Source organism: Embiotoca jacksoni, unplaced genomic scaffold (genome assembly GCF_022577435.1).
Source record: "Embiotoca jacksoni isolate LCO1_2020_lvr unplaced genomic scaffold, fEmbJac1.0.p SCAF_12, whole genome shotgun sequence".
In the NCBI taxonomy this organism is placed as follows: Eukaryota; Metazoa; Chordata; class Actinopteri; family Embiotocidae; genus Embiotoca; species Embiotoca jacksoni.
The window spans coordinates 5749470-5775047 of NW_027185252.1; the positions used below are offsets into that span (position 1 = coordinate 5749470).

The following is a 25578-nucleotide window of genomic DNA, read 5'->3' on the forward strand; positions in this document are numbered from 1 at the left end:
GCCAGAGCTGAAACATGTGTCAATAATCCGTTAATCATTAGTACAATAGATCTTAAAGATTTGCTGCTGTTCTCAATCTTGTGTCGTAAACTGAATCCATTTGGATTTTGACTTTTGTTTAGACGAATAAGAAAGTAAAGACAAGCTTGTGTTGTAGAAACTTGTATTAGTCCTAATTTTCTATCATTGAATTGACTAAATAAAAAAATAAAAAAGAATGGTCACAATCAAAGCAGCACGTGGAAGTTATCATATACCACCAGCCCAAACCCACATAACCCTGATGACATCACTATGACATCATCAGGGGTTATTTTCTTAGATTTCTCCTTTTCCAGAGGAACAAAAACCTCTGTAGGTGGGGGCGATCAAAAAGTTCAGAGACTGCTCCAGTTGCATGCCAACAGAGTGTGGCATCACGACGGGCAAAACCAAAGAAGGTGCATCGGGCCAGGCGCCAACCAGGTGCTGATTTTAATAAAGCAACGAACCGTGGAATACTCCCTCATGAAGATTTTATCTCCACTTCGGTCACAGTGCTCCATTTGCTCCCAATGGGAACAGTCTCTGAACAGTTTGATTGGCTCTCGTATACTATTTTTCACAGGCTGAGTAATAGTTTATGTTCCTATAAACTGCCTTGTATGTGCAAAATCAGTAGAGTTCCACTTTAATCAGTTATTCTGAAAAATGAAAGGGGAGATTAACTGTTAATGACAGGAACCCCATGTGACATCCCCGACTGCTTTCTGTCGTAATTTTCTTAAGTGGCCGAAGAGTATAGAAAGAAGTTGGACATGTCACGTGAAAGCGCCTTTGTATGGGACTCTGAACCTCCTACTAGCTTTGTACTCAGCCTCCAGCGCTGCCTTAACCGTAACCCAGTTGCACTGTCACTTTCTGCTGCTCTCTCAAACACTTGATCTCCCACCAGGACCGTGTGTGACCGTGAGACAATTAGACGGCTATTCTTAGAAGGCCCAATCTGAAAACCAGACAAGGGCAACAGCACGTACTGTAAGTATGCAGCAGGGTAACATGATGCACCAGTGAAACCAGGCGACCAAAACTGGATCATGAAATTCGTCATTGTGTTTACAACCCTCTGATGCCCTGGATACTGATGATTCATCGTAACGCAAGAGCAGGCACGTAGACATGAGTAGACTGGGTATTGTTGGACCTTTTGTGGGATCTTATTATTCGTGTTTTTGTGGTTAATCTTTTAAAATTGTTGAAGTTCTGAGTAGATTCCATCACGGCTTTGGTTCAGACTGATACACTTCAACAAGTTTGTCAACGATTGACATGAACTGTCAGATGTTCATGGAGTCCAGAGGATCAACCGTGTTTTGTATTTCCTGCGTGCGTGCGTCCGTGCGGTCCGTTCAGATGTTTAGGTTGCATTGTATTCTTCATGTAAACTGACCTGAAGCCTTAAACATGGAGAGAAGAAAGGAACAAGTTGAATTTAGAGAGCTCCTATATAGTCATCGGGAATAAAATGCTGAGGTAAAAAAAAAATCTCTGAGGTAAAATACTTAAACATATTTGTTCAGAAAGTATGTCATGCGACAGGTCAGTTTAATGTAAACACACTGGAATGTGGTCTCATTAACTTTCATAAGAACATAATCTCAGGTTTGTTTTTACATCTTGGATAAAGCATCTTATACACACACACGAGTTTGTTGAGTTTAAAGGAGGCAAATTGGGGTCAGTTTGGTTTTTATCAACAAATATTCACACAGATTTATATTCAGCACAATGTTGATGAATATGATATGTTTATGATAAAAGGAACGACGTCGTCTCATAATGTTTCTGCATGAAGACTGGGAGGGTCGGAAAGCCATTTTTTATCAAGGGATGAATGTTATGATTACATAACTTTCCCATGTTGGTTCAGGAAAACTCCTCGCAATAATCAGAAACATATGTTTGCCATTTTAAACATTCAAATATGACAGGAACATTGTTATACTGCCAGCAGCTTTACGTCTGATGCTATTAATGTATTGTCCATAAAGTAAACCGCGTGAAGACATTCAGTATCAGAAAATAATTTCACTTAATCACACGACTAATCAGAGTGTCTGACTGATGTTGAACCTCAAATTCAGGAGGAAGAATTTTAGCTTTACAGACTTTGAGGAGATATCCTCATTTTGTTTGTATGTATTTTGTAGGAAGCATACGACCATCATGCATTACTTATAATTAGGCTACTTTAAGAGACGCACATTTTGAAAAGATCAAATTTAGCACAGATTAAATCCACAGAGGGCTTGATTTAATATAAACATGTAAATTGACAAGCATGTATTTAAGAGACTTGCCGTTGCCTCATGTTGGACTGCTGTTCTCTTCTATTTGTTGTTAGTTGTAAATACCAGCGCCGTCAGGTTTTCATGTGTAAACTCAGGTTTCACCTTTTATTGTGTTGTATAATGACCTCGGAGCCACGCGGGGGACACGGCTAAAAGCAGCACAGTGACTGATAAATAAATATTGTCATTATTGTGTCGTTAGCTGTGTTTTATAAGAAGTATGAGAAAATTCTAATGTTACAATATTCTTCAGGAGACATGTGGAACTTGAACTTTTTCATGATCTGTTTGTTAGACTTTCATTTCAGAGATGTGGATTTTGTGGTCGGTGACACGTTTCACACGTGTTCTGTCTTTGGGATCTTCTGTACATGTAGCAGATGCATCTCATTTAATCGTATAAGTGTCACACTGCAATGCAGTACTCATGCAGCTGAGGGGATCTAGTGTCAGCCTCTGAAAGTGCTTTACCTCAGCCCCTAAAAAAAAACTGGGAACCTTAGGAGCAGTGTAAAGGTCTAATGAGGGGACATTCATAATTATTGTTTCCTTTAGAACTGTTTGGCCCCAAATTAGTACCAGAGAAATGGTTTCTGTTTGAAAAGGCAAACCCAGTGAACATGAATGTGGTTGATGTGGGTCTTTCAGCCAATTACACATTTTATTTTCTACAAATTGTGCAGAGGAAACTATCTGACTGTAGTAGTTTGTAAATATGTCCTCGTAGATAAATATTTTTGTATTAATCACTGACTTCTTCTCATTATATGTTCCTTTTGTTTGAGAAAGGTCTCTGGATCTGATGGCTACAGCAGATGGCCTTTGAGTTACAGTAAGTGGAGAGGGTTGAAAACAGTCAGGGTCTAATTGGCCGGTGTCAGTAGGACTGAAAAGTACTACCGGTGCGTCTCACGTAGGAGCAGAGAAAGAACAATTGAGTAATGGGTTTCGAATGGGCAAACAGGATGTTGAATTCTCATAACAGAAGATGTGGTGATGGCAGCCTTCCAAAATCTTATAAAAATAAGACCTTGCCCCCAGTTGCCTCTGTTTGATTATTTTCCGTATCGGGACAGTCCAGCAGGATGGCTGTCAGCATCTGATAAGATAAAAGGACGGACGAGGATGAGGACGGAAAAAGACGACACGTTAGAACGAGTATCAAATAGACAAACTTCACCGAGCATTACATTACATTACATTTCATTTAGCTGACGCTTTTATCCAAAGCGACTTACAATAAGTGCATCTCAACCATGAGGGTACAAAACCCAGAACAACAAGAATCATCGAGCAGAAGAGTCGATCTATAGATGGTCACGAGCTGACCGCAAAATTTAGGGCCAAGAATCTGGGCAGCTGCGACTGTCATCGGGGAATTCAGATTTCCTGAATTGATTTAACAGGTGATGTTATGTACGTGGGGATAAGAAAACATATGTGGCCGCTGGCAAACACAGATTCAGGCAAACATATAACGCATAGCACACTTCAGCCTATGGTAAATCTGATTTGTGTGAGGAGTACAGGAATGAGCTGACACGCACGAAACCTCTGAAAACCACAGATGTACACTTGTACAGACTGTACCATGATAAAAAAAAATAAACTGCTTAACAAGCAGTTACAAAAGTTGCTGTTGACACTAAAGAGATAAATGTAACTATACTGTATTCGAACGTTAGGGATGCTGCAACGTTTCTTTGGTGGGAAAAGACAAAAGAAATGTGTGCCAACATTAAAATTTAAACTGAAACTTATTTTGCAGCAGCTTATCTGAATAACTGTAATGTAATTTATGACCTTATTTGTGTTATAATGTTTCGCAAAAACTGTGGAAACAATCAAGTGAATCAACCAAGTCCAAGTTACTTTCATAAACTGGATCTCTTGTTATTTGTTGTTGCGTGTTTAAACCCACAAACTGCAGGTGTAACTCTGTAACTGAACCACATGACAAAACTAACATGAGCTAACATATAACCTGTTTAGGGAAATGACCAATAGAGTTTATTTCAAATCCAATCAAGTTATCTGATCTGAATCTTGATAAATGTTCTTTGATAATAATGTAAATCTAAAACATTTCAATTTACATTTCACAAAAATAACACAACATACCTTAAATAAAACAATTTTAAAATGATGTGGAATGAATAAAAAAACATCAATTAGATTTTCATATCTAGATGGTAGCAGGTCAAATACCTTCCTCTAAAACTGTCATCTTTGGAAGTTATGGTTGCTTTTGATAGTACAACGAGTTGTTGTTTCTGATGTTGTTTGCTTGTTGTCTTTACTATCAAGTTTAAGTGAGGCTAACAGTTACTAAGAAAACTAGTAGTTTGAGCTAAATTCAAAAAGTAAATCAAGATATCAGTATCTCACTTACATCATAAAAAAAAAAAAAAATCTCTTCTTTGTCATTTAGGTAGTAATGTTCAGTCCTTACTAATACAAAGGAAATTACTCGAGGCTGAAATATCAACCGGTTCAAATAAATCCCTGTCGAAACTTTGTTCTGGCGCATAGAGGAATTTCGAAGGAAAAGGGACTGGCAGGCCTGAAGGGCGCCACTTTTATAACTTCCTTGAAGAGTAGTGAAGGTCACCGCAGTGAGTTGGGGGATTGTTTTAAAGTAAAACAAGGAGGGGAGACTTGATTTAACAATACGTTTCTAAATTACCACCAGGGAATGCATTACAAGCCCTGAAGTGAAGCATCTGCTGTGACATCACTGACTGCAGTGGAGCCAAAGGTTAAACAGACTCAAGAGGTTTTTTTTATTGCTTACTGCATTAACTTTCTGTTCATGTGAGTCAGCGTGGATTTGATATTTAAAGATGGGTTCAGACAACATGATATTTGTATCTGATAGGATGGTCAGTGTCTCAGATTAGGCCATTATGAAGTCCTGAGTTCTGTACAAGAGGACACCGCGAGTTAGCATGTCTGAGTTGGATGAAGAAAAGTGCTTTGGGCTCCTCTTGATCAATGTCGCAGACAGTGAAGGTAACATACCTAAAATGTCCATAAACCATGACCATAAATGTCATCTATAATAAGCCAAGTTCCAATTTACTATCTTTAATTTGATTTAAAAAAAAAAATAAAAATAAAAAAAATCTTTTTGCTTTTTGAATATATGAAATGATGTCATTGTGCTGTTCAATCATTTATTTGACCGAAATAATTTTAAACTGGTCAGAACTCTCTAACTTCACATGATTGAATTATCTTATCTCCATTCAAGTAAGCATAGGGCTGAAGTGGAAGTTACACGGGTGGGCCAGCATAAGTCTCTGGTGCACAGGCTCTGCCTGTAGAGCATGCTCAGTACGTGCCTCGTCTGGCCAGTGTGGGAATATCTCATCAGACACAAGTTATATAGTATAGTGTCTTGTCTTGTTGCTAGGATACAGTCAGGGATAGTGAGAGTTGTTAAATTCAAGTTGTCCATAGATTTTTTATTCCCTTTTGTCCAGTATGTTGTGATTGTAAACTCTTAACTACTTGCCACAAAGTGTTGCAGAGGAGTGCTGCCATTTTAAATGTCATGTTTTAATCTGTTGATATGGAGGATTCAGTACCTTTAGTTTTGGGTGTAGTTTAGTTTGTATTGTGATTTCATTTTAATTTAGGGACTTTTGGTTTGTTGTCTTGACACGGGTTTACCTTGAAGTTTTTTTTTTTTATTTAGCTTAGTGATTTGGCAATAAAAAAAGACTGAAATGCCTAACTTGACCCCTCACATCCCTCCACCCTAGTTTGGTCCCACTCTCCTTCACCTGAGATACACATGATGTTGTAACTCTACTTAGAAATGCATTGCAAATATCTTTAGTGAAAACCTTTTATTTGTTAACTCTGATCCACTCTAAGTGATAAAACGATCAATTGTCGTTCCCAAATTCACATAGTACACATTGAATTCAAGCATAGCAGCGCGGAAATGTAGAAATGAAAGGAATGCACACTCACATAATCCTCCTCTTCATCCTCAGAACAAAATCTGAACTGTTAATGTAACGCACACGGGGTTAACAGAAGACTCAATATGCTCTGGACCAGTGTCTAGATTGGTAAGGGAGAGATTGTAAGGAGATAACAGACACAATAATCAACTGGAGCCGTAGGCTTACGTTCAATTGTAATTTGTAATAACTTTAACAAACAATAAAACATTAAACTATTTACACTCACAGTTTAGGTTCAACATATGCAATACTTAGTGCACAACAATAACTGCTTTAGCAGCTCGAAAACATAACACTCATGAACTTGTTATCAATATCACAGGTGATGAAAGAAAATTGTTGCTCGGTTCACTTCCAGGCTTCTGAAGTTCCTCTCTGTGTTTGTCTGGTATTGGTATTGGTGTATCAGATTTTGATAATGCGTGTTTCTGTCATCTCATGTGATGGTGCAAACTGAAAACAGATTTCATCACCCTCTTCAGCTGAATTGTAGCCTTCCGGTTGGATTGCACTTTGTCGCGTCTGTGGCGTCTGAGGCTTACTGGTTCCTCTTCCTCTACTTGTGAATGGAAGCCACAAAGGGGCAAGAGATGTCTACGGAGCGTTCGCCGTGGTCCATCACCTTTCTCTGGTTTCAGAGTATATACAGGCATGTCTCCCCGTTGCTTGGTGACCAGGTATATTGTTGGTTCCCATCGGTCAGCCAGTTTGTGTTTGTTTCTGAGACGGAGATTGTGGACTAAGACCCGGTCCTCAACATCCAACGTGGACTCACGGATAACTTTGTCAAACCTTCTCTTGTTCTTTTCCGCCACTTTACTAGCATTCTTGACAGCTACTTGGTAGCTTTCCTCAAGATGGCCTTTCAACCTTTTCACATACTGCGAATGTGAGAGGGGCTGTTTGTTGGTGACAGGTAGTCCAAAGGCTATGTCTATTGGCAGCCGGGGTTGTCTTCCAAACATTATTTCATATGGGGAGAAACCTGTGACATCATTCTTTGTGCAGTTATATGCATGTGTGTGGGGTTTGACAAAATCCCACCAATGGGATTTCTCTTTGTTCTTTAAAGTACCCAAGTCCATGCAGACGAGCTCCATCGGCCTGGATGTCTGTATGTTCACAAGTTGAGCTGCCTTATCAGGGGGTGCTTTTCTGCTAACACACCTCTCACAAGCTTTCACTTTACCATCAATGTCTGCGGACATCTTAGGCCAATAGAAGCGAGACCTCACAAGTTCTAGTGTGCGCTCAATCCCTAGATGGCCCCTTTCATCATGAAGGTTCTGAAGCACGATGGGCCCGAGGACTTCGGGAAGAATTAGCTGCATCAAGGTCTCTGCTCCAGATAGACGCTTTCGGTAGAGAAGATCATCATGAACCTCCAGACGCTTCCATTCTTTTAAGACCAAGTGGAGACCAGGGGAGTTGGCTTTGAAATTAGCAGGTAGGTTATTTCCCGCTTTTAACAGGCTAATAACTTTGCCGATCACAGGCCTTGCATAGGCCATCACACGTGTGTTTCCATCCTGTTCCTGGCACAGTTCTCTTGGAATGTACTAGAAAACACAATTAAATCATCCAGGAAGACAAGGACCTCTTTCAAATTGATGTCCTTCATGCACTTTTCCATGAGCCTTTGAAAAGTGCTCGGGGCATTCGATTGAATTCATAGAACCCAAAGGGGCACACAAAAGCTGTCTTTGGTTGGTCTGCGTCATTCATTTCGATTTGATAATATCATGATTTGAGGTTCATCACAGAGAACCATTAAGATCCAGCAAGAGCTGAGAAGGACTCCTCTAGATTTGGAAGAGCATAGGCATCACGGATGGTCTGCAGATTTAACTTCCGATAATCCACACAAAGTCTGACATCACCATTCTTTTTTCGCACTACCACAATAGGTGACGAAAATGGGGATTTGGACTCGCTGATGACGCCAGCATCAAGGAGAGCTTGAAGATGCTTTTTTACTGCTTCAAATTCTTGAGGGTGAATGGGTCGGGTTACATTAACATCAGAAAAAAAATTACTAAATTTAATGAGCACGCACTGGAAGCAGGTTAAGAACTGGCCAAAATGACTGATGTGACCTCCAGCTGTGTTTCAAAAACCTTTTTCAGTTTCGTTCACATCATATGAATGATCACACTTGCTTGCGCTCGCTGAAATACATAATGAGGTTGTTGATAGATGAAAAAGACAATAGATGTTATTGAACTTTATTTACGAGGCAAGCACCTAAAAACAGAGATGGATGCATCTGAGAAATGGAGCAATAAACATTTCAGCTACAAATGATAGGGTCATAAACCTCAAATGTAATATCACTGTGAGGATCCCGTCATTTCTTAGATTAGCTTTTGCCCAAAGTTATCCTTCTCAACATTTAGCACATACCATGTTACTGATAAAGGAGGAGTGCAAGTAGGAGTGAATTCAACACGCTAACGTGATGTTTTCTTTAGGATTTGGGGGGATTTTCATGGCTGCACAGAAGAATGTGAGCAACAAGTCATCACAAGTGCAGAATTTTGGGACTAATGGCAGTTTTTAAGCTGCTGGACTTCAACTAAAAAGGTGAATCCCTTAATGGACGGTTTCAAATATCACTCTTGTCCATGAACACACTTATTGGATGACAGGAATGCATTGTTTTGCGGACATTTCAGGGATTTCAAACTAGTGCGTGACCCCGGCTGACCACTCACACTCTGTTGGGAATTTTAAGGAGCTACTAAGGTAAAGATGGAGAGGGCTTCTCTCACAAACCTCCATCAGTAGTTTTCTTCAATCCGCACTTTAATCCCCCACAACAGAGCCTGGCCTAGAGTTTTGTAATCCCAAATGGGATTTCCTTCACTGTTTCTGTGTTTCCCGCTTCATTTAGGGGTTGAAGAGGCCATCCATTGGAATTCCTCTTTGGACCGCTTGGCCTCTTAAATCTCAGTATGTGGTCAGAAAGCCACTTCCAGCCCATTCATGTCATGCCCTCCTCCTCTCCCTGAGCACGCCTCTTATGCCACAAACTTCACAGGATAGTCTCGAATTAGACATGTGTGATGTTTATTTGTTTGTAAACTTCTGTTCTAAAAATGGCATATCAGAGAACCGTCCGGGTTCAGCGGGAAGTGACGGGGTTTCAAGGTATTCATCTGACAATGGAAACGCCTACAACCATGCGACAGAGAGACGACCATTGATTGTTTTTTCAGGTTCTTCTCAACAATATGAAATACAGGATTTAATATCAGGTTGATTTTGCAGCTTATTCCTCTTGTGCAGGTTAAAACTGATTCTTTTGCTTTCTGGCAGATGGTGCACATGTGACTTACAGAAATCAGTTAGCGGCACAGACCTCAACGACGCACACCTGTTGAGCTACAGTTGAGACTCGCTGCCTTCAAATGGAACTCGTTAACTCGTGGTCACAACATGGTACGTGTGCATCAGTGGCACCGGCAGGAGCTTATTTCGTAATACGCACCAGTAACGCCTGCCAATTTGTAGTCTACCTTTGGCTGCAGTGCTCTTCAAGCGCAATGTTTTCGGTGACAGTTTAAAAGAGTTGTGAGCTATCAGGAGCTCATGTATGACTTCAGGAAGACTTTCTTGCACACCGGAGACTTCACTGTCGTATCTGTGCATTTGCTCTGTAATCCACATCTGCCGATTGTGATAGATATATAGCTTCCCATCTTGTGCGCTTGTGGTTTTGAGTCACAGCCTTTTTATGTAGGTTATCTTTTTTTTATTTTATTACTTTTATTTTTTTTTTTTAAATGTCTTACTAAAAAAATATTATTTCTACCCATCACTTACATCTATTTCATTTGGTTGCTTAATTTTCCAAAGAAAACATGCTGGGATTTGGTAATCTTTTTGTCCAATGATGCTCCTTGACATTTGTGATATGTCTTGTGAGGGGCGTTTGGGGTGAGGGCAAGAGCCCAAGAAAAATATATGCACCAGGCTGGGGCCAATCATAATTATGTAATGCTGAACCATAAAACTCTGATTAGCCCATTTGCTTCATAACATTAGTGAGTTGATGGAGCCCCAAAAAAGATAGGATCTGTTGTTAACATTATACTTTTTTAAGAGTGAATGTAAAAAAATAAAATCATAGCCTAAAAAACAAATTATTGAAGAAAATTCAGAGATCCTGAGTAACATAAGAGAGTAATGCTCAGATGGACTCTTCTCAGGAACACAGTAAATACGACCTCATTTAAATCACCTGCAGTCATCTTTCCTACATTTACTGTCAATTTTGTAATTTCTGGATGGATGTTTCGCCTTTGTCTGATGAAAGCGGTCTCTCAGAAACCATAATGTCTCTTTTTTCCTTGTCTATATTTCACTGCTTCCCCCGTTTTCTCTTATTTTCTTTTTCCCTCTCTGTCTCCTCCATGGAAAAACCAAGTCAAGTTTGTGGCCTGCAGCACTGAGACGCTGCAAACTGACTTTCCCTATTGGCCACACAAGCCAGTAAACAAGGCTCGGAGGAATGCAGAGAGTAGGGAGACATATTTAGCGAAATGAAATAAATACATTGGATGGAAATGAAGTGTAGTTTTGTGTCTTCAGTTCACACCAGCTGAGAGAGACAGTGGTCCCTCAGTCCTCTGTGGCTGAGCTCCTCCTCGTTGGGTTTTGGTTTAGCGAAGGAAGCAGCCAGACTAGCGCCCCGTCACAGATGGTCTCTGTCCAAAACCACAGCAAGCTGTTTTTAGACAGGAAGGGAGACAGGGTGTGGATGACTGCGTACCTACCACAACTATATGAGTAAACAGCAGAGGCCAGAAGCTTATTTTGTTCAGACTCGCACACGGCACACAAAAAAATGTCCATAAACAACGCCTCGGCACGGCAGTTCAGACGGGCCCACGTGTTATGATGAAATTATACATTGGTGTCACTTCTCGCAGGCACTAAACAAAACAAGCTGTGTTCGAAAAGAAATTCGAAGAGAAAATTGTGACATTTTACTTTGTATTTTTTCCCCCTGAAAGATTTTGAGCTGGACACTGTGTTACATAATAGCATCAATTGATTACACATTTTCCCTGAAGTAAGTCATTTGTTCCATCCTGTGAAAAGAACAAGAATTGGATATTTGTCATTTCTCTTCGTGCAGTCACACAGTGCCTCCCAGACACTTGCTTCCTTATCTGGGCTGTTTTGTCCTTTGCGACATGCCACAGATTGTTAAACACGAACAGCATTAACCTTCAGCCTGAATTAATGTGAGAAAACTCTACGGTATGAATAATGCAGCAGATGCATGATTTACGGTACAGTTTGAAGACAACTCCCTCCGTGCCTGTTTATCCACGCTCTTTATATTCGCACGAACCATTGTGTTCAACTATAATTTTCTGTCAATCATCTCTCATGTCTCACTCATCACTTATTATCTCATTTCAACTCAGTTCAGCGAATTCTTCTTTTCCAACGAACCAAACATGTTAAGCATCCAGGAAATGGTTTTCTTAAATGAGAAACTGATTGTATTCATTCATTTCAGTGCACAATAATCAGTAATGCTTTATGCCAATATTGTATCTTGATGTTGTTTTTCCATGTGATGAAATAGCTTGATATGTCTGGTTTTTGCCAGATTAGCCAAAAACAGTCCAATGATTTAACCTATAAATAGTTTTTCAATAGTTTACCATGTCAATATATGTGACTATATAACATAAATATAAAAAAAAAATGCCCATGATAGAGAGTTTTATATACAGTATGAGTCCAAAGTTTGGACACATCAAAGGTTTCTCTTTATTTTCTACATTATTGAACAACACAACAAAAAAAAGATAAATCTTATATTTTATATTGCTCAGTGTTGAAAACTGTTTCCTTTGCCAGCACCTGGCGATATCAAATGTTCTCTATCGCATTATAATCTTAATGTTTTCGAAATCAGTTGTGTTCTGTCGAGGTAGTTATACAGCAAATTGCCCTATTTGACTATTGTAGTAATCTATAGTAATACATAGTAATCTATGTAGATATCTATAATATCTCAGAAATCAACAATTAACAGCATCTCCGATTAGAGCCAGCGTCAATGCTCTTCGCAGTTCAAGCAGCAGAAACATCTCAACATCAACGGTGTCAATGCTCATGGTGGCACTGCTGCAAAGAAACTACGACTGACAGAGACCAAGAAGAAGAAGTGAACTGCTTGAGTAATTCAAGGAATGGAGATTAGACCGGTTGAAATCTGGATTTTGGAATCCAAAATGGGCAATTTTGGTTCCATGTCCTTGTGAGACAGAGACAAGGCGAAAGGATGGTATCTGCATGCGTGATTTCCCTTGTGAAGCCTGGAGGAGGAGGTCTGATGGTGTGTGTTTGTGTGTGGGGGGGTTTCTGGTGACATTGTTGGAGATTTTATTCAGAATTCAGGCTCTGTGATGCAGGAGAGTGACCTGGCCTCCACATTCACCAAACTAAACAGTGTTCAGATGGTTTGGGATGAATTGGAACAAAGAGTTAAAGAAAAACAGCCAATAAGTGCTCAGCATGTGTGGAAACTCAATACTTGATGGAAAGGCTCCAGTTGATGACCTCATGTACAGCTACAGTACATTGTGTGTCTAAACAAAAACACGAGATATGGAATCAATTATGAACAAAATATGGGATAATCTAGTTTGTAATCACTCTGTCTAACCACCATTTCCAGTTAGTGAGCTCTGAATCACAGTAAACTGCACCTTTGATGTCCCTCATTAAGAGTGAGTATCTATGGTTGTGTCAGTACTAATGTTATGTCATGAACAAAGAGGAACCAAAATACTACGAACCTTTCTCCTCCTCCTCAGGGACTTCAGGGACAATCTGAATTGCGAGTTCACTGAAGTTGAAACAATTAATTGGGATGCCATTGCATGTAGTGGAAGAGATACTTGCTTTAAAATTTTACTTGTGTAAAAGTGCAATATCCAAATAAAATTAAAGTTCCAAAAGTACTCAGTTGGGCTCATTTTAATGGCTTTATTCTACTTGGTAGTTTGCTAATTTTCTCCTGAAGTGGTGAACTCTTGTTATTTTCCTTTGGTTGAATAATAATACATTAGAATTCATTTGCTGATTACAGGCCATTTTGTGTTATTAATCTTACCTGCAAACTAAGTAGTTGTTAAAGGTGTTGGGTAAATATAGCGGGGTATGAAGTACAATATTTTAATCTGATGTGTAAAAACAAGTATAAAGAAGCTGAAAAAGTACCACAAAATACATTGGTACAGCACTTGAGGAAAGTTTTAGTCACTGGCTCTAAAAGGCTTTTTTTTTTTTAAATTATTTGTTCTGTTCTGGCTCACCTTAAGTTTTTAACAATATTTAATTTTTTTTTACACTGGTGTGTGGCAATAAAATACAAAGTCATATTTTGTATTTGTAGCTAAAATATTTGTTTACGTTATTCAACTTAAATTGTATTGAAAAGAGTCTACGTGGAGCCGTGGGCGCGATTGAAACTGGTTTTTACGAGGACACTTGAATGGATCTGCTGTTGCCCCTCGTCCTTTGCGCTGAGGACACAGAAGCAACAAGACTCCACAGGCTTGAAACAAGGTAAGAAGACGTCTCACTGTAGTTCATTAACGCAGGTGTAACGTGACTCAATGCCGCTGTTTGATCACAATCTGTTTCAGTTTGTTTGCTGCGTAAAACTGACCGTCAAAGGCGAATTTACCGTTACAACGTTTAACTTGTCACAGACGCATCGCTTTTTGGTGTTTTTTTTTTTCCTGTGTTCATTTTACGAGTCCGTTCCTCGTTTTGATGTCTTTGAATGGCACAGAAACGATGATGATTTATGGTACAATATAACATGCCTCCTTTTTTATTATTATTATTTATTTATTTTTTAAACTGAAGCTGGGAATTAAATTTAGCGCCAATTTCAAGCGTGGTCCGATCAGTCGGCGAGATCATCCGTCCGTCCATCCACCCGGCGGGTTACAGTGCTGAGAGAGAGAGAGAGAGAGAGAGAGAGAGAGATGTGTAATTGACGCGTTTTAAGACTAAAATCCGGTTTATACTTCCAGTAGCCAAAACGTGGTCTGTTTGAGTTTCACGTTTTCTGCCCCCCCTTGGAAACATAAACCAAATATCCTTTAAACTAAACTGATTTAAAAAAAAAATTAAAAAAAATAGTTGAGGCACCATGTGTCTTATTTTTGGGGTGTTATATACATGTAATAAAATGCTCATATATTTTAAAACGAGATCGTGCCCCACATGTTAATCATGAATCATGCTGGCATGGCTGCGTGAAATCACGTGTTTGGCAACCTTATTCAGATTTTGAGTGGGAGCACGTGGGAGCCCATACTGCATCACAGGACCTGACCTGAAACCTTAAGAAGGGAATCTTTTTTGAAAGCTTCATAAGTTAGGGTGACTCAAAACCAAACGTGTGGTTGTAACAAGAGGCTCCCTGTTTGTTAAGATGAGCAGGCTTTTGTCAAATCTGTTCACCTTAATATGCTTTGAGTCACTTTAAAGGTTCAGTTTGTGAGTAATTTAGTCCTGTCTTGTAATACCATTAAGAGGCCGGCTCAGAGTTTTGGAAATGTAGTTAAATTTTTAAGTTGTCTTTCCCTGACGTTATTTAGTTAACAGTTGAGTTATTTTTTTTTTTTTTTTTTTTTTTTTTTTTACTAATCGATTCATTTATTAAATGTTATATTTTTGGACCAAGTTGTGGATTGACTATAGCCTATAGTTTACATTGCAGCTTGCTTTTCTCAGTTTTTAAGCAAGACCACAGCACCAAGAAAACAGCCATAGCAAAACAATGTATTTATGTCGTAACTCTTGATTTGGTTATATTTTAAGTTTTCTTCTTCCTCTAATGTTGAATTGAGGGCAGACTGGATGCTGCAGTGACTCACTATCGCCTCTTCAGGTGGGAGCTGGTATTACAACGGAAAAGGCCCGGGCTAGCTGGTTATCATGTACTTAGACCTCTTTGGTGTAATTTCAAAACTGCTACTTTTTTAATATTCTGTTCATTAAAAAAAAAAAAAAAAAAAAGTCATTCTTTTTATGTTTTAAACTAAAAATCTTACATATTGTACCTTTTGAAAGTTAATTTAAACAAGTTAGCTGTAAGATTTTCTGTGACGCACTTGTCTTATCGCGGTTGAATGATACTTTATTTATTTTTGGTGCTATATATTCTTCGAAAGATTTCTTACAAGACTACTCCTCTGAATGACGAGGCATCTATCTGACAATGATCGTGTGTTTCCTGGCCCGGCTCCACGTCACACGTGTCTGTTCTATTTGCGACTGTGGTGACCCCGAGGCGAGGAAGAAGAGCGCACCAGAATGATGGCTTTGTTTTCCACTGAACAGCTGACGGGACATCAGCATCGACCCACCGCCGGGCGCACATGAGCATCTGTTTCATACGAGTAGGAGTTGCCTCCCCACCTGTTCCTTGAGTTGACCGCTGCTTCGCTCAAAGGAAGAAGCAGATGTCATTTTGTTGTCGTCCGTGCTGACGGAATGAATTAATCATTTTTTGGGAGAAAAAAAAGATTGGGCGAAACTAACTCATCAAAGGGAATATGGGAACCTTAGGGTCACTCATTGAAGCCCATCAGCACCGACTGGTTTCGTAATGGTGATCAGTGAAGTGGCTGTTATCAGTTCATCTATCCAAACCACTTGAAACAACTCTAAAGACAGGCAGCTGGAGATGGGCTTTGTTCCTGCTCAGAGTGGCGGGAAAAGGATTTGGATGTGTAAAGGGGGCGGGTCACGGCGCAGACAATAGATTTGGAGACCTTTTATCCTCTCCCCTCCCTCTTTTGGCATTGATTTTTTTTTTACTTTCCACAGTTTTCCCCGAGGCCCTTAAGTTAATGCTGCTCTCATTAGTGTCTCAAAAAAAAAAGTCGCTTTTTCTGTCTCTGCTATTGTTTCCTGCTATTATTTGTACTGTCCTGATTACATCCCCGTCTTCACAAAGCATGACAATCTCTGTGGTTCACTCCCCTCACAAACCTGTCTCGATGAAAGTATGTTTAGGTACAAATCACAGATATAAGTCATATTATACACATAATAACTTTTCAGCACTGAGTAACCAGCAGAAAAGCACAAACTGGGGGTAAATATTTCATCAGATGGGATTAGATACATTTATGATAGGAATAGAAAATATTATTATTTGGATGCTGCACCTGATTTCCATTCAGTTGTTTGTGCTTCCTCAAAACGATGAGAGGCTTGCAGTGGTGTTACTACCACAATACCACCTGTTGAAAGATGGATAATTATTCATTTCACCTTGTAAGAATGATATAAACTTTGTAAATCTGTTCATCTACACGCTAAAACAAACTGTGTTACTGGTGAATTCTGCAGCATGTTGGGGAAACTAAATGTTGTGCTTTGATTTGAGCTTCACTCCAACCAGTGTTTTTAGAGGTTTGTTTGAGGTAATTATGTCAGTCTCTATGTTTCCTTGTCTACCAGAGACAGTAGTGTTACCTAGGCCCGCTGTGTCTGCTCGGTTTTCCCCTGGATGCCCAAATCCTGCTCCGTCCGTGTCGGTGTGATGAGGAGAACTATGTGTCAGGGGGATTTCATTTGGCCTCTTAAGAGCTAGTGCCCGACATGAAATAGCCGTGTGGACGAGCTGTTTGAAGGGACGGCCACTGACTGTGAGATTGAGCCTCAGTGTTCATGTGATAGAACATTTTTACATTTTTAATGCAGTGTTGAATTTGCTACCGGGACGGCTGGCTGCAAATACTCAACAACTCCATCTCGAATTGTGCGATAGGAAAGCCATTTCTGCTCTCTTGTTATGAGGTGTTGATATGTTTGCTCAGGATTTCAGTAGCAAGACAAATTCTTTTTTTTTTTTTTTTTTGAGTACAATATTTTCATATAGTTTGGTTGATGCTATAATGCATTGAATCTTGGACAGAAGCTTTCAAGTGAGAATCTTAAATCCATTCAAATCCTCCCGTCACCCACACGTCCCTCCATTTTTCCAGTCTGACTGTTGTTGAAGGTCTCTTCAGACCGACTGGGGCCAGAGTCAATAATACTGTCCTTGAAAGTGCAGCAGGAGGAAACACAGCGTGAAATTGGAATCGTGATTGTAAAAGTCAGTGTGCTTCAACAGAGCTATGATGTATTCTTGGATGTTCTTGACCTGGGCTGTTGAACAAGATTTGTGTGTGTGTGTGTGTGTGTGTGTGTGTGTGTGTGTTACACAATTTTCCATTTGTTCTGTTTTTCTGCATAAAACACACATGTTGGAGGGATGGTTGTGTGTGTGCTTTTCTCCTGCAGTGAGAAAACCAAATTTGAGTTCCTTTTCTGTGGTTTTCTATTTTTTTTTTTCTTCCTGCTGCTATCTAATTAATTGCAGTTAATTGCACTCAGGTTGTGTCTCATTTGTCTCTAATTAGATTGCTTGAATGCAAACCAGGAGGTCTTTACCTCGGGAAAACATCTGGGTTGATATCCTTTGGCTTTAATGACGCTATAAGCAATCTTGCATTAAACAGGTGTACAGTTTGAACATTTGTGTAAATTGTCAGATTACGTTTTATGTATTTGAAATGAGGACATTCAGTAATACCAGGCACCAGAACTCTTTACAGAGTGGCATAGCTGTTAGAGATTTACATATAAATGGGAAATATGTCACTGCTGTCCGTTTCCTCTTGTTAATTACCAGAATGGCATCTTGGCCAGAGAAAAGGTTGAGACTTGATAAGTGTGTTTGTCTTCCATGACCTCGAGGGAAAATGTTTCTCTTCCTTCTCCTCATCATATGATAACCATCGAACTATGCTGTGGCTCAGCCCGGGAATAAAGGCCACCCTGTCAGAGAAGTATGCTGGTGAGAGGAACCAACTCCTGTCTTTTTCTATTAACATCTAGCACTAATGTCGGGAAAGGTTTAATCAGTTATCTTAAGTGATTTCGTTTCCTCATTGTTCCCAATTAGAAAAGTTTACGTCCCTGTGTGCTGAACTCCTTGTCACTCCTTGTTACTGGTGGCCTGGACTTGGCGACAAACTGACATTAGTTGCCTCTATAGTATATGGTGTTACTAACCTGTTTTCCAGCCCAGTGTCACGCCAAAGCATCAGTCCGAGAGGATAATGTGTCAGTGTCATGCTTTTCATGCTTTCAATCATTATAAAATCATGAACGGAATTATGAGGCAGGAAATTTAGATTTTAGTAATTAAAACATTGTGAGGTTAAAAAAAAAAAACCAAACTGTGGTATTATTTTTCATGTTGGATCATTACAATTTTGGACACAGTTGTGGCCAAGCAGACTGGTCTGAACTGGCCTAGTTTGGCGTGAATTGAACTGTTGTTTTGTTTTACCTTGACATCTGAAGGGGAAACAATAAATTTGCATCACTTCTGTTAAGTCTTTGTCCACTGGAGTGCTGGTTGTTAGAGTTGGATGTCGCCGAGAGGCCAACCCAAGTGTACCACTCCACAGACTGCAAAGTGCCCATGTGAGAGAGTGTGTGTCTGTGTGGTGGGCAGCGTTTCAGCACCGGGCAGCGTGTGCCAGCTGGCTCATTTTGATGACACATTAGGTTGAGAGAGGCATACTTTACAGGAATCTGGGACATGGCGAAGCCAGTGTGTTTTAAGCTGTGACTTGTTGTGGTGTCTGTAATGCCGCCGGCTATGATGGGGTTTGACCTGACTGAGCCGAGCGGAGAGATTTCACATTTGCCATGACAACCAGAGGGAGAAAGCAAGAAAAACTGGCCAAGGCAAATGTGTTTAGGAAGAGGGACACATTTTAATTCCGACAGCTGCTTAGATCTGTGTTCAGCAATGAGTTTTGTAACTACATACAAAAAAAATGAATGGTGTTTATAGTTGTGGTTATAATGGTATACATTTTCCAATTAGTCCTCCAAAGCACCCCACCATATAGGTACCTTTAAATCCCTAAAACACCGTTGTTTGGGTTCCAGTAAATTATCCCAATGCAAACTTTTGTTGTCGTGGCAACAGTAAACTCATTTTTTTTTAAAAACCGGTCCTGGCTCATGGTCAGAAAGGTCTCCTGCAGCCAAGTCTCCTGTTGTATCCAACCATCCACCCAAACTGCCACCCCATAACAAGGTAAATATGTCGTTATTTATACAACTGCAAGAGGTCACACAACTTTAAAATGTAACTGTAGGTCATAAATAAGCTACTTTCACAAAACACCCACGGGGTTGCATTTTGGAGGATGACATGCTCACTATTTCGATCTTTCCTAGAAGTCCTTAACTTGAGACAAATACAAATGAAGAAGTTGTGTAAGAAATAAAAAAGGAGCTAGTGAGAACTCAATCCTTGGTTCTTTCTCACCTCTGGACGACTGGCCGGTCTCAGTGTTAAGTGGATGTAAATCTCCCATTATCGGATTTGGAAAATGGTCAGACATGGTCCCCTCAGTCATGACATCAGAAAGGTGTTTGAGCGTGGGGATTACCAAAGCCTCAGACACCTTCAAAACTCAAAGAAATCTTCTCTTCGATGGATAAAACCACCAGAAGAATGCCTTAAAACTCAAACTAAGCCGTCAGACTGAGACAACCCTCAGGGTGGTCCACTCGAATTAAGATTCAAGACTTAATTGCCCTTGTAACATAGAATTTGGAGCAAGTTAAAATCATGGTTAGCAAAGTGAGAGGAGTTTTAGATTTCTGCAAAGCATGGTAGCTCCTACGTTTCCTGCTTTGTTCTGAGATGTTTTGCCATACCGCACAAATATCCTAAATGTGAGGTCTGTTTGGATTTTTGTCCCATCTCACGTGCCATACAGACCTTTCTCATAGACCGCTCAGTCAGTCCCGTGTAGTTTGTGTGTGTGTGTGTGTGTGTGTGTGTGTGTGTGTGTGTGTGTGTGTGTGTGTGTGTGTGTGTGTGTGTGTGTGTGTGTGTGTGTGTGTGTGTGACCCCCTTCATATAGAGGACTCTTTGTCCTCACTGACAACACACTTATGACCAGCCAGATCAACCCTGGGATTCAATATGTTTGTCACCAACAACTTACAGTAAACATCATGCACTTTGGAGGAGCCACCAACAACAGTCTATTCAACTTAGACTAAATCAAATTCTACATGCCTGTCTTATGTTAACGTACTGTGATTAAGGAATTAGGGATGGTCTTTTAAAATGTCAGAAAATGGTGACGAATGTTGCCCAGTGTTTCCAAAAGCCCGACGGTAGACAAAAAAATTATTGGTTTTGTCCTGAACAACAGTCCACAACTAAAAGAAATTCTGTTTACTATCAAGTAGGATTAAAGGAACCAGATGATATTTATTTTCAGATATTTACGGTTTTTTTCTGTATGATGAGCAATCGTTTAAGTTCACCTGAGGAGTGCTAAAAAAAAAAAAAAAAAAATCATGAAATTCAATGTTACGAAATCACACAAGTTTATCAAACGTATTGAATGCAATCCTCATAAAATATTTGTAAATCAGAAACAAATGTCTGAAACCTGAATTGTTTACATCTGTATTTAATTGTTAGCGGTCTCCTTCTGTCTTTTTACTGCAGATGACGCCTCGGCTCATTAATAATGTTAAACCGCTGGCAGGCATTAGCATTGACCCGTGTACGTCTTTCCCGCAGAAGAACAAACTAAATTGAGAACCATTAACTTTTCAAGAGGCATCTGATTAATTATTTCCTTAGCTATTGGATTTAAGTCCTCATGAGCCATGTACTTCCTGAGACAAACTAAAACGTAGCCTCGGTGTAGGCAGATGTGGGTGTATAGATAAAAAAAAAGAAAGTATCATAGTGAGAACAGTACAAATGGGAACATGAAGGCAAGAAACTCAAGAAGATTGTGGAATAAGTGAATAAAAACATCCCTTTATTAACATTTTGTGCTCAAAATGATATAAATCCAGGAAGTGGAGAATGTCACGCATTCTTGGGACGTATGTGGAAATGTGTAGGAAGGGCTCGGTCGAGGGCAACAGGGCATTCGAAGTACAAGGAAGAGGGAGGGATGGACGCCGAGATGCAGAAAGGGGGAAGGTCCAATGGGCAGAAGACAGCTGGGTGTCAACCTATACCTCTGTATGTATAAAGTGAAGCATGCAGAGCTTGTTCGGGCCTCTTGTTAGTAGTGAATGTCAGTCGTGAATGTGACCAGTAGAAAGAGGAATCTCCTGTCTAGGCTTGAACTCTTCTCAAAGTAAGTTTCCTTTTAAGCGTTTAACGTGTCACATTTATTTCCCATCTATGAGGAATGTTGCACTGTGAGATGATGCAAGTGTGTTTGAACAATTTAACGGTCTTGTGAATTTCACAAGTGACACAACTTGACCTCAGGATTTCTTTGAACTGTCTTGTTTGTTGCTGGTTTGTGTGTTTGTCTCTATGTTGACTGTATTTGTCTCTTTATATTGGTTTAAGGCGGTGCTGCCATTTCGAGCTGACTTTTAAACTGTCAGTTTGAACTGAATTGTTTTTTTGTTGTCTTTTTGTCTGTTGCAGACACACACAAAAAAAAAGTCTTTAAGTTGTTTAACTGTAACTGTAGGATTTAATTACGATGCAGATCAGCTGCCCCCAAACGGGAACCGAAGACGCCTCAAAGATTAAATAAATTAAATTAAATAAAAAAAAAACAACTATGCTACTTTTCATTGAGGGTCTCGTGCAGTGGAAAGCTCCCGTGGCCTCCTTGTGCCAGCTTGTTGTGAACACCTGGCTGAAGCTCCTATTCTTTCTCTTTTATAATAGCTGCTCCTCCTCATCTGGGAGATAACAATTTGTAAATCCATTAATTTACACGAGTTGTTTTGTTACTCGGTGTGTAAAAGAATTCCTTTAACGGTACAAAAACACTTCCTGACATGTTCAAAGAGTTCATGTTATCATTAAGTGCTGGATTTCCTCCAAAACACCTCACAAACCCTCTGGGTGCCGTTTGGAGGAGAGTTTAAAACCATGCAAACATTAATCAGATTAAGATGCTCTGCGTGATGCTTTCTTCCTAAGAAAAAAAAAAGTATCATTTGGCCCATGTGTTTACATTGAAATATCTAAATATAGGAAGGCGAAACCGATGGGAAAAAAAAGATTTGTCTCTTCCTATTGTTTGCATTGTGGCTCCAGAAAGTCTTTTGTTGTCTGTCTTATTTGCAAGTGATTCCTTTATTGTTTTACTTTCCGCATCTAATTGACAACTCCCTTGTGTCCTTATCTTGTGCCCTACAACCAACTCAGTATCACCACACGAAAGCAGATACAAAGGGAATGGGGGTGACTGTCAACTGTTTGTCACACTGTATAAAAGCTGCCCTACGGAGGAGATCTGGGAGCACTGCTGGGGGGGGGGGGAGCATTGCTGGACACCTCTCTTTGAGGGTGGCATGTATTTGCGCCTTCTTGCAAGAATAAATGTCCGACATGTTTGATTTTGAACCAAGCCTCTGAGTAATTTTTCCAACACTGTGCCGGCACGCTGCATGTTTTTCGGTTCCGTAACGTATTTCTTATCTGTATATTGCAGATTCTGGTGCCAGACTAATCAAGCGTTGAACACGTTCCTCCTGACTGCCTGACCCGGACCATGACGGCCATCAACGCACCTCGAGACAAGTAAGAGACGTTCTGTGAACGGCGAGGAAACAGTGTGTTTGTTTAGGCCCATTCAGGACCTGTCAGGGTTTTCTGTTTGAGCTTCAGCAAGTTCAAAATGAGAATAGGATGAGACCCCGGGAAATGATTTGTTGTAAACTGTTTGTTGATATTACGATGAATGACTTGATTGATGTACTTTGATGTGGATTTCCTTTGGCTGCTTCCCCAGATACAATGCAGTATGGATCATCTTCTTCATCCTGGGCTTGGGAACCCTCTTACCGTGGAATTTCTTCATGACGGCAACAATGGTAAACTGCAGCACTTCAGGACAATTGTAATCGTCTGAATGAGAGAGCATCTGCAGGCTAATGCGTTTAAAGCTCGGCAAAAGAGACGTATGGAAGTGAAGAGAGGAGCCCCGTTGTTCCCTTTGTGGATATTTAATTCAGAGGTTGGGCTCTTCTTCCAGGAAGGTCAAACGACTTAGCGAAAACAAAGATTGTTTGTTTACCTTTTTTCTTGAAAGCCACCTGGCTTCACTCAGGGTGACTGAGGTGACTCCATCCAGGTGGATTTCTGTGGCAGTGGCATGGTCTCCCTAATCCCATCCATTCTTCTTGAGTTTTAAGGGGTTAACTTCTTAAGATGTGGAATTCCACTTTTGTTTTCCTGGGAAAGTTAATGTGGACTCACCCTCACAGGAAATTATTGTTGTTGAAGCGCAAACAGCTTATAGTGCTTTTTTTTTGTTTTTTTCAAAGAGAAATTGAAGAAACAAGATGTACTTTTAAGTATAATGCAATAATAAAACAATTGATCCTAGACTCTTGAGGTAGAAGTGCTTTTCAGTATTGGCCTTATTTGGGCCGTCGTCCTTGCCCAGTCTACATTTGAAAAAGAAATGTGCTAAACTCATTGGGAATTATTTGGCGCAATAAAGGTTAGATAAATTAAAAAAAGAAGAATCTGCACAAATGTAATTATTGTGACAAGAGCTTGTGACTGTATGTTACTGCTGAGTTATAAGAGAACCACTGTAATAAATGCATCCTTCCATCTTTTTTTTAAATTTGTTTTCCCAGTACTTTACCAGCAGACTGAAAGACCCGCCCATTGACGTCTCCTCCAATCACACGGACAACCAGACTGTGCAGGGCGGGGATATTCGCAATGTCCTGGAATCAAAGTTTAACAACGTGATGACGCTTTGTGCCATGGTGCCTCTGCTCATTTTCACCTGCCTCAACTCCTTCATACATCAGAGGTATCCACCCTGCTTCATACTGACAAACTCAGCAAAAAAAAAAAACACAAACCTGCCTCTGTAGGTTTGTTTAACTTTCAGTCTTGTCTTGTCTTGTGTGTATGTGTGTGTGTGTGTGTGTGTGTGTGTGTGTGTGTGTGTGTGTGTGTGTGTGTGTGTGTGTGTGTGTGTGCGCGCGCGCACTCTTCTCCACACCCAGGAAGCAGCAAGCTAAAACCTAAAGACCAAAATGGAAAATATATCTGTTGATAGATTTCCAATTGGTTTTCTTTTCAAATATTTGATTTAGTAGTATTGATACTGATATTGATAGTATTGAGTCTTATATTTTTTCCCCCCACATTTCATCCTCAACATGTTCCCCAAGCTCAGATTCACATTTGTTTTTAATTTGCATAGTGCTCTCCTGTGCCATACTAACAGCTTAATGTCATTTTTTAAATGACTTGCAATTAATGACTCCGTTCTGTGTATCATTTATACATCTTTAAATTGGTGATGGCTGTAAGTATGTCCTAGTTGGGAGATTTTCAATTCATGTCCTGTAATAATAAAAACCAAAATAAGTCCGACTTTGGTAAATGGGAGTCTGTGCTCAGCTCACCCTCACCCCACTATACAGTCGGTAACATGATCCTGTTATGTGAACATACGTCTACAGAGTGTTTGGTTTAATTAGAGTCAGATTGAGAGAGATCTGGGGTGGACCCCGACCACGGCCGACTCTTCCACTCTGCAAACACACCCAGGAATGCTATTTATGTTCTCTACTTTCCCGCCATCTTCTTCCTCATCTTTACCTCTCCCTGCTTCTCTTCAAAACGTTCTTTTCTCCAGCTGTCTCTCTTTTCCTTTTGCTTTCTTTACTGCTTTATTTTTGCTTTTCTCCGGAAAGAGGAAAACGCCTGCTCAGAGGAACTGATTCAGCACACTCATGTTTTCCACTTTATTGAAATATGTTTCTGTGAAGAATCATAGTAACCTCTATTCTCGTTTTGCCCTTTTGTGTTTTTTCCAGGATTCCTCAGAAGCTGCGGATCTCGGGCAGCTTGACGGTCATCCTGGTGGTTTTCCTGCTGACAGCGGTGATCGTCAAAGTGGACATGGCCCCTATGTCCTTCTTCACCATCACCATGATCAAAATTATCTGCATCAACTGTGAGTTTCTAATGCTTAACAAATTATAATGGCATTGTTGTTCAGGAAAAATCTGATACTCAAAAAGCAAACTCCAACCTAATCAAAATCAACAGTCACAGCACAAAATGAATAAATGTAGCCTCAGAATTCCTCACAAACTGCACAGTATTATTATTGCCAAATATTAATAAAGTGGAGACGAACGGTGGAACCTGCTGAATTTAT

The 25578-nt window shown here is 40.0% G+C and overlaps 1 protein-coding gene across 4 annotated transcripts in view; it reads left to right on the top strand.

Annotated features, from left to right (window-relative positions):
- The window catches only part of LOC138195212 (equilibrative nucleoside transporter 1-like), a 43263-nt gene that overhangs the window by 7390 nt on the left and 10295 nt on the right, over nt 1–25578 (top strand). For 2 of the 4 annotated variants that reach the window (XM_069144418.1, XM_069144415.1), the window contains exons 2-5: nt 22876–22964; nt 23176–23257; nt 24032–24213; nt 25232–25371. In XM_069144418.1, coding sequence (XP_069000519.1) covers nt 22936–22964; nt 23176–23257; nt 24032–24213; nt 25232–25371 — 433 coding nt within the window. In that variant the 5' untranslated portion in view covers nt 22876–22935. Of the gene's footprint in view, nt 1–13823; nt 13904–19932; nt 21553–22875; nt 22965–23175; nt 23258–24031; nt 24214–25231; nt 25372–25578 lie in introns of those variants that run through there. The other 2 variants (XM_069144416.1, XM_069144417.1) reach the window with 2 other exon arrangements.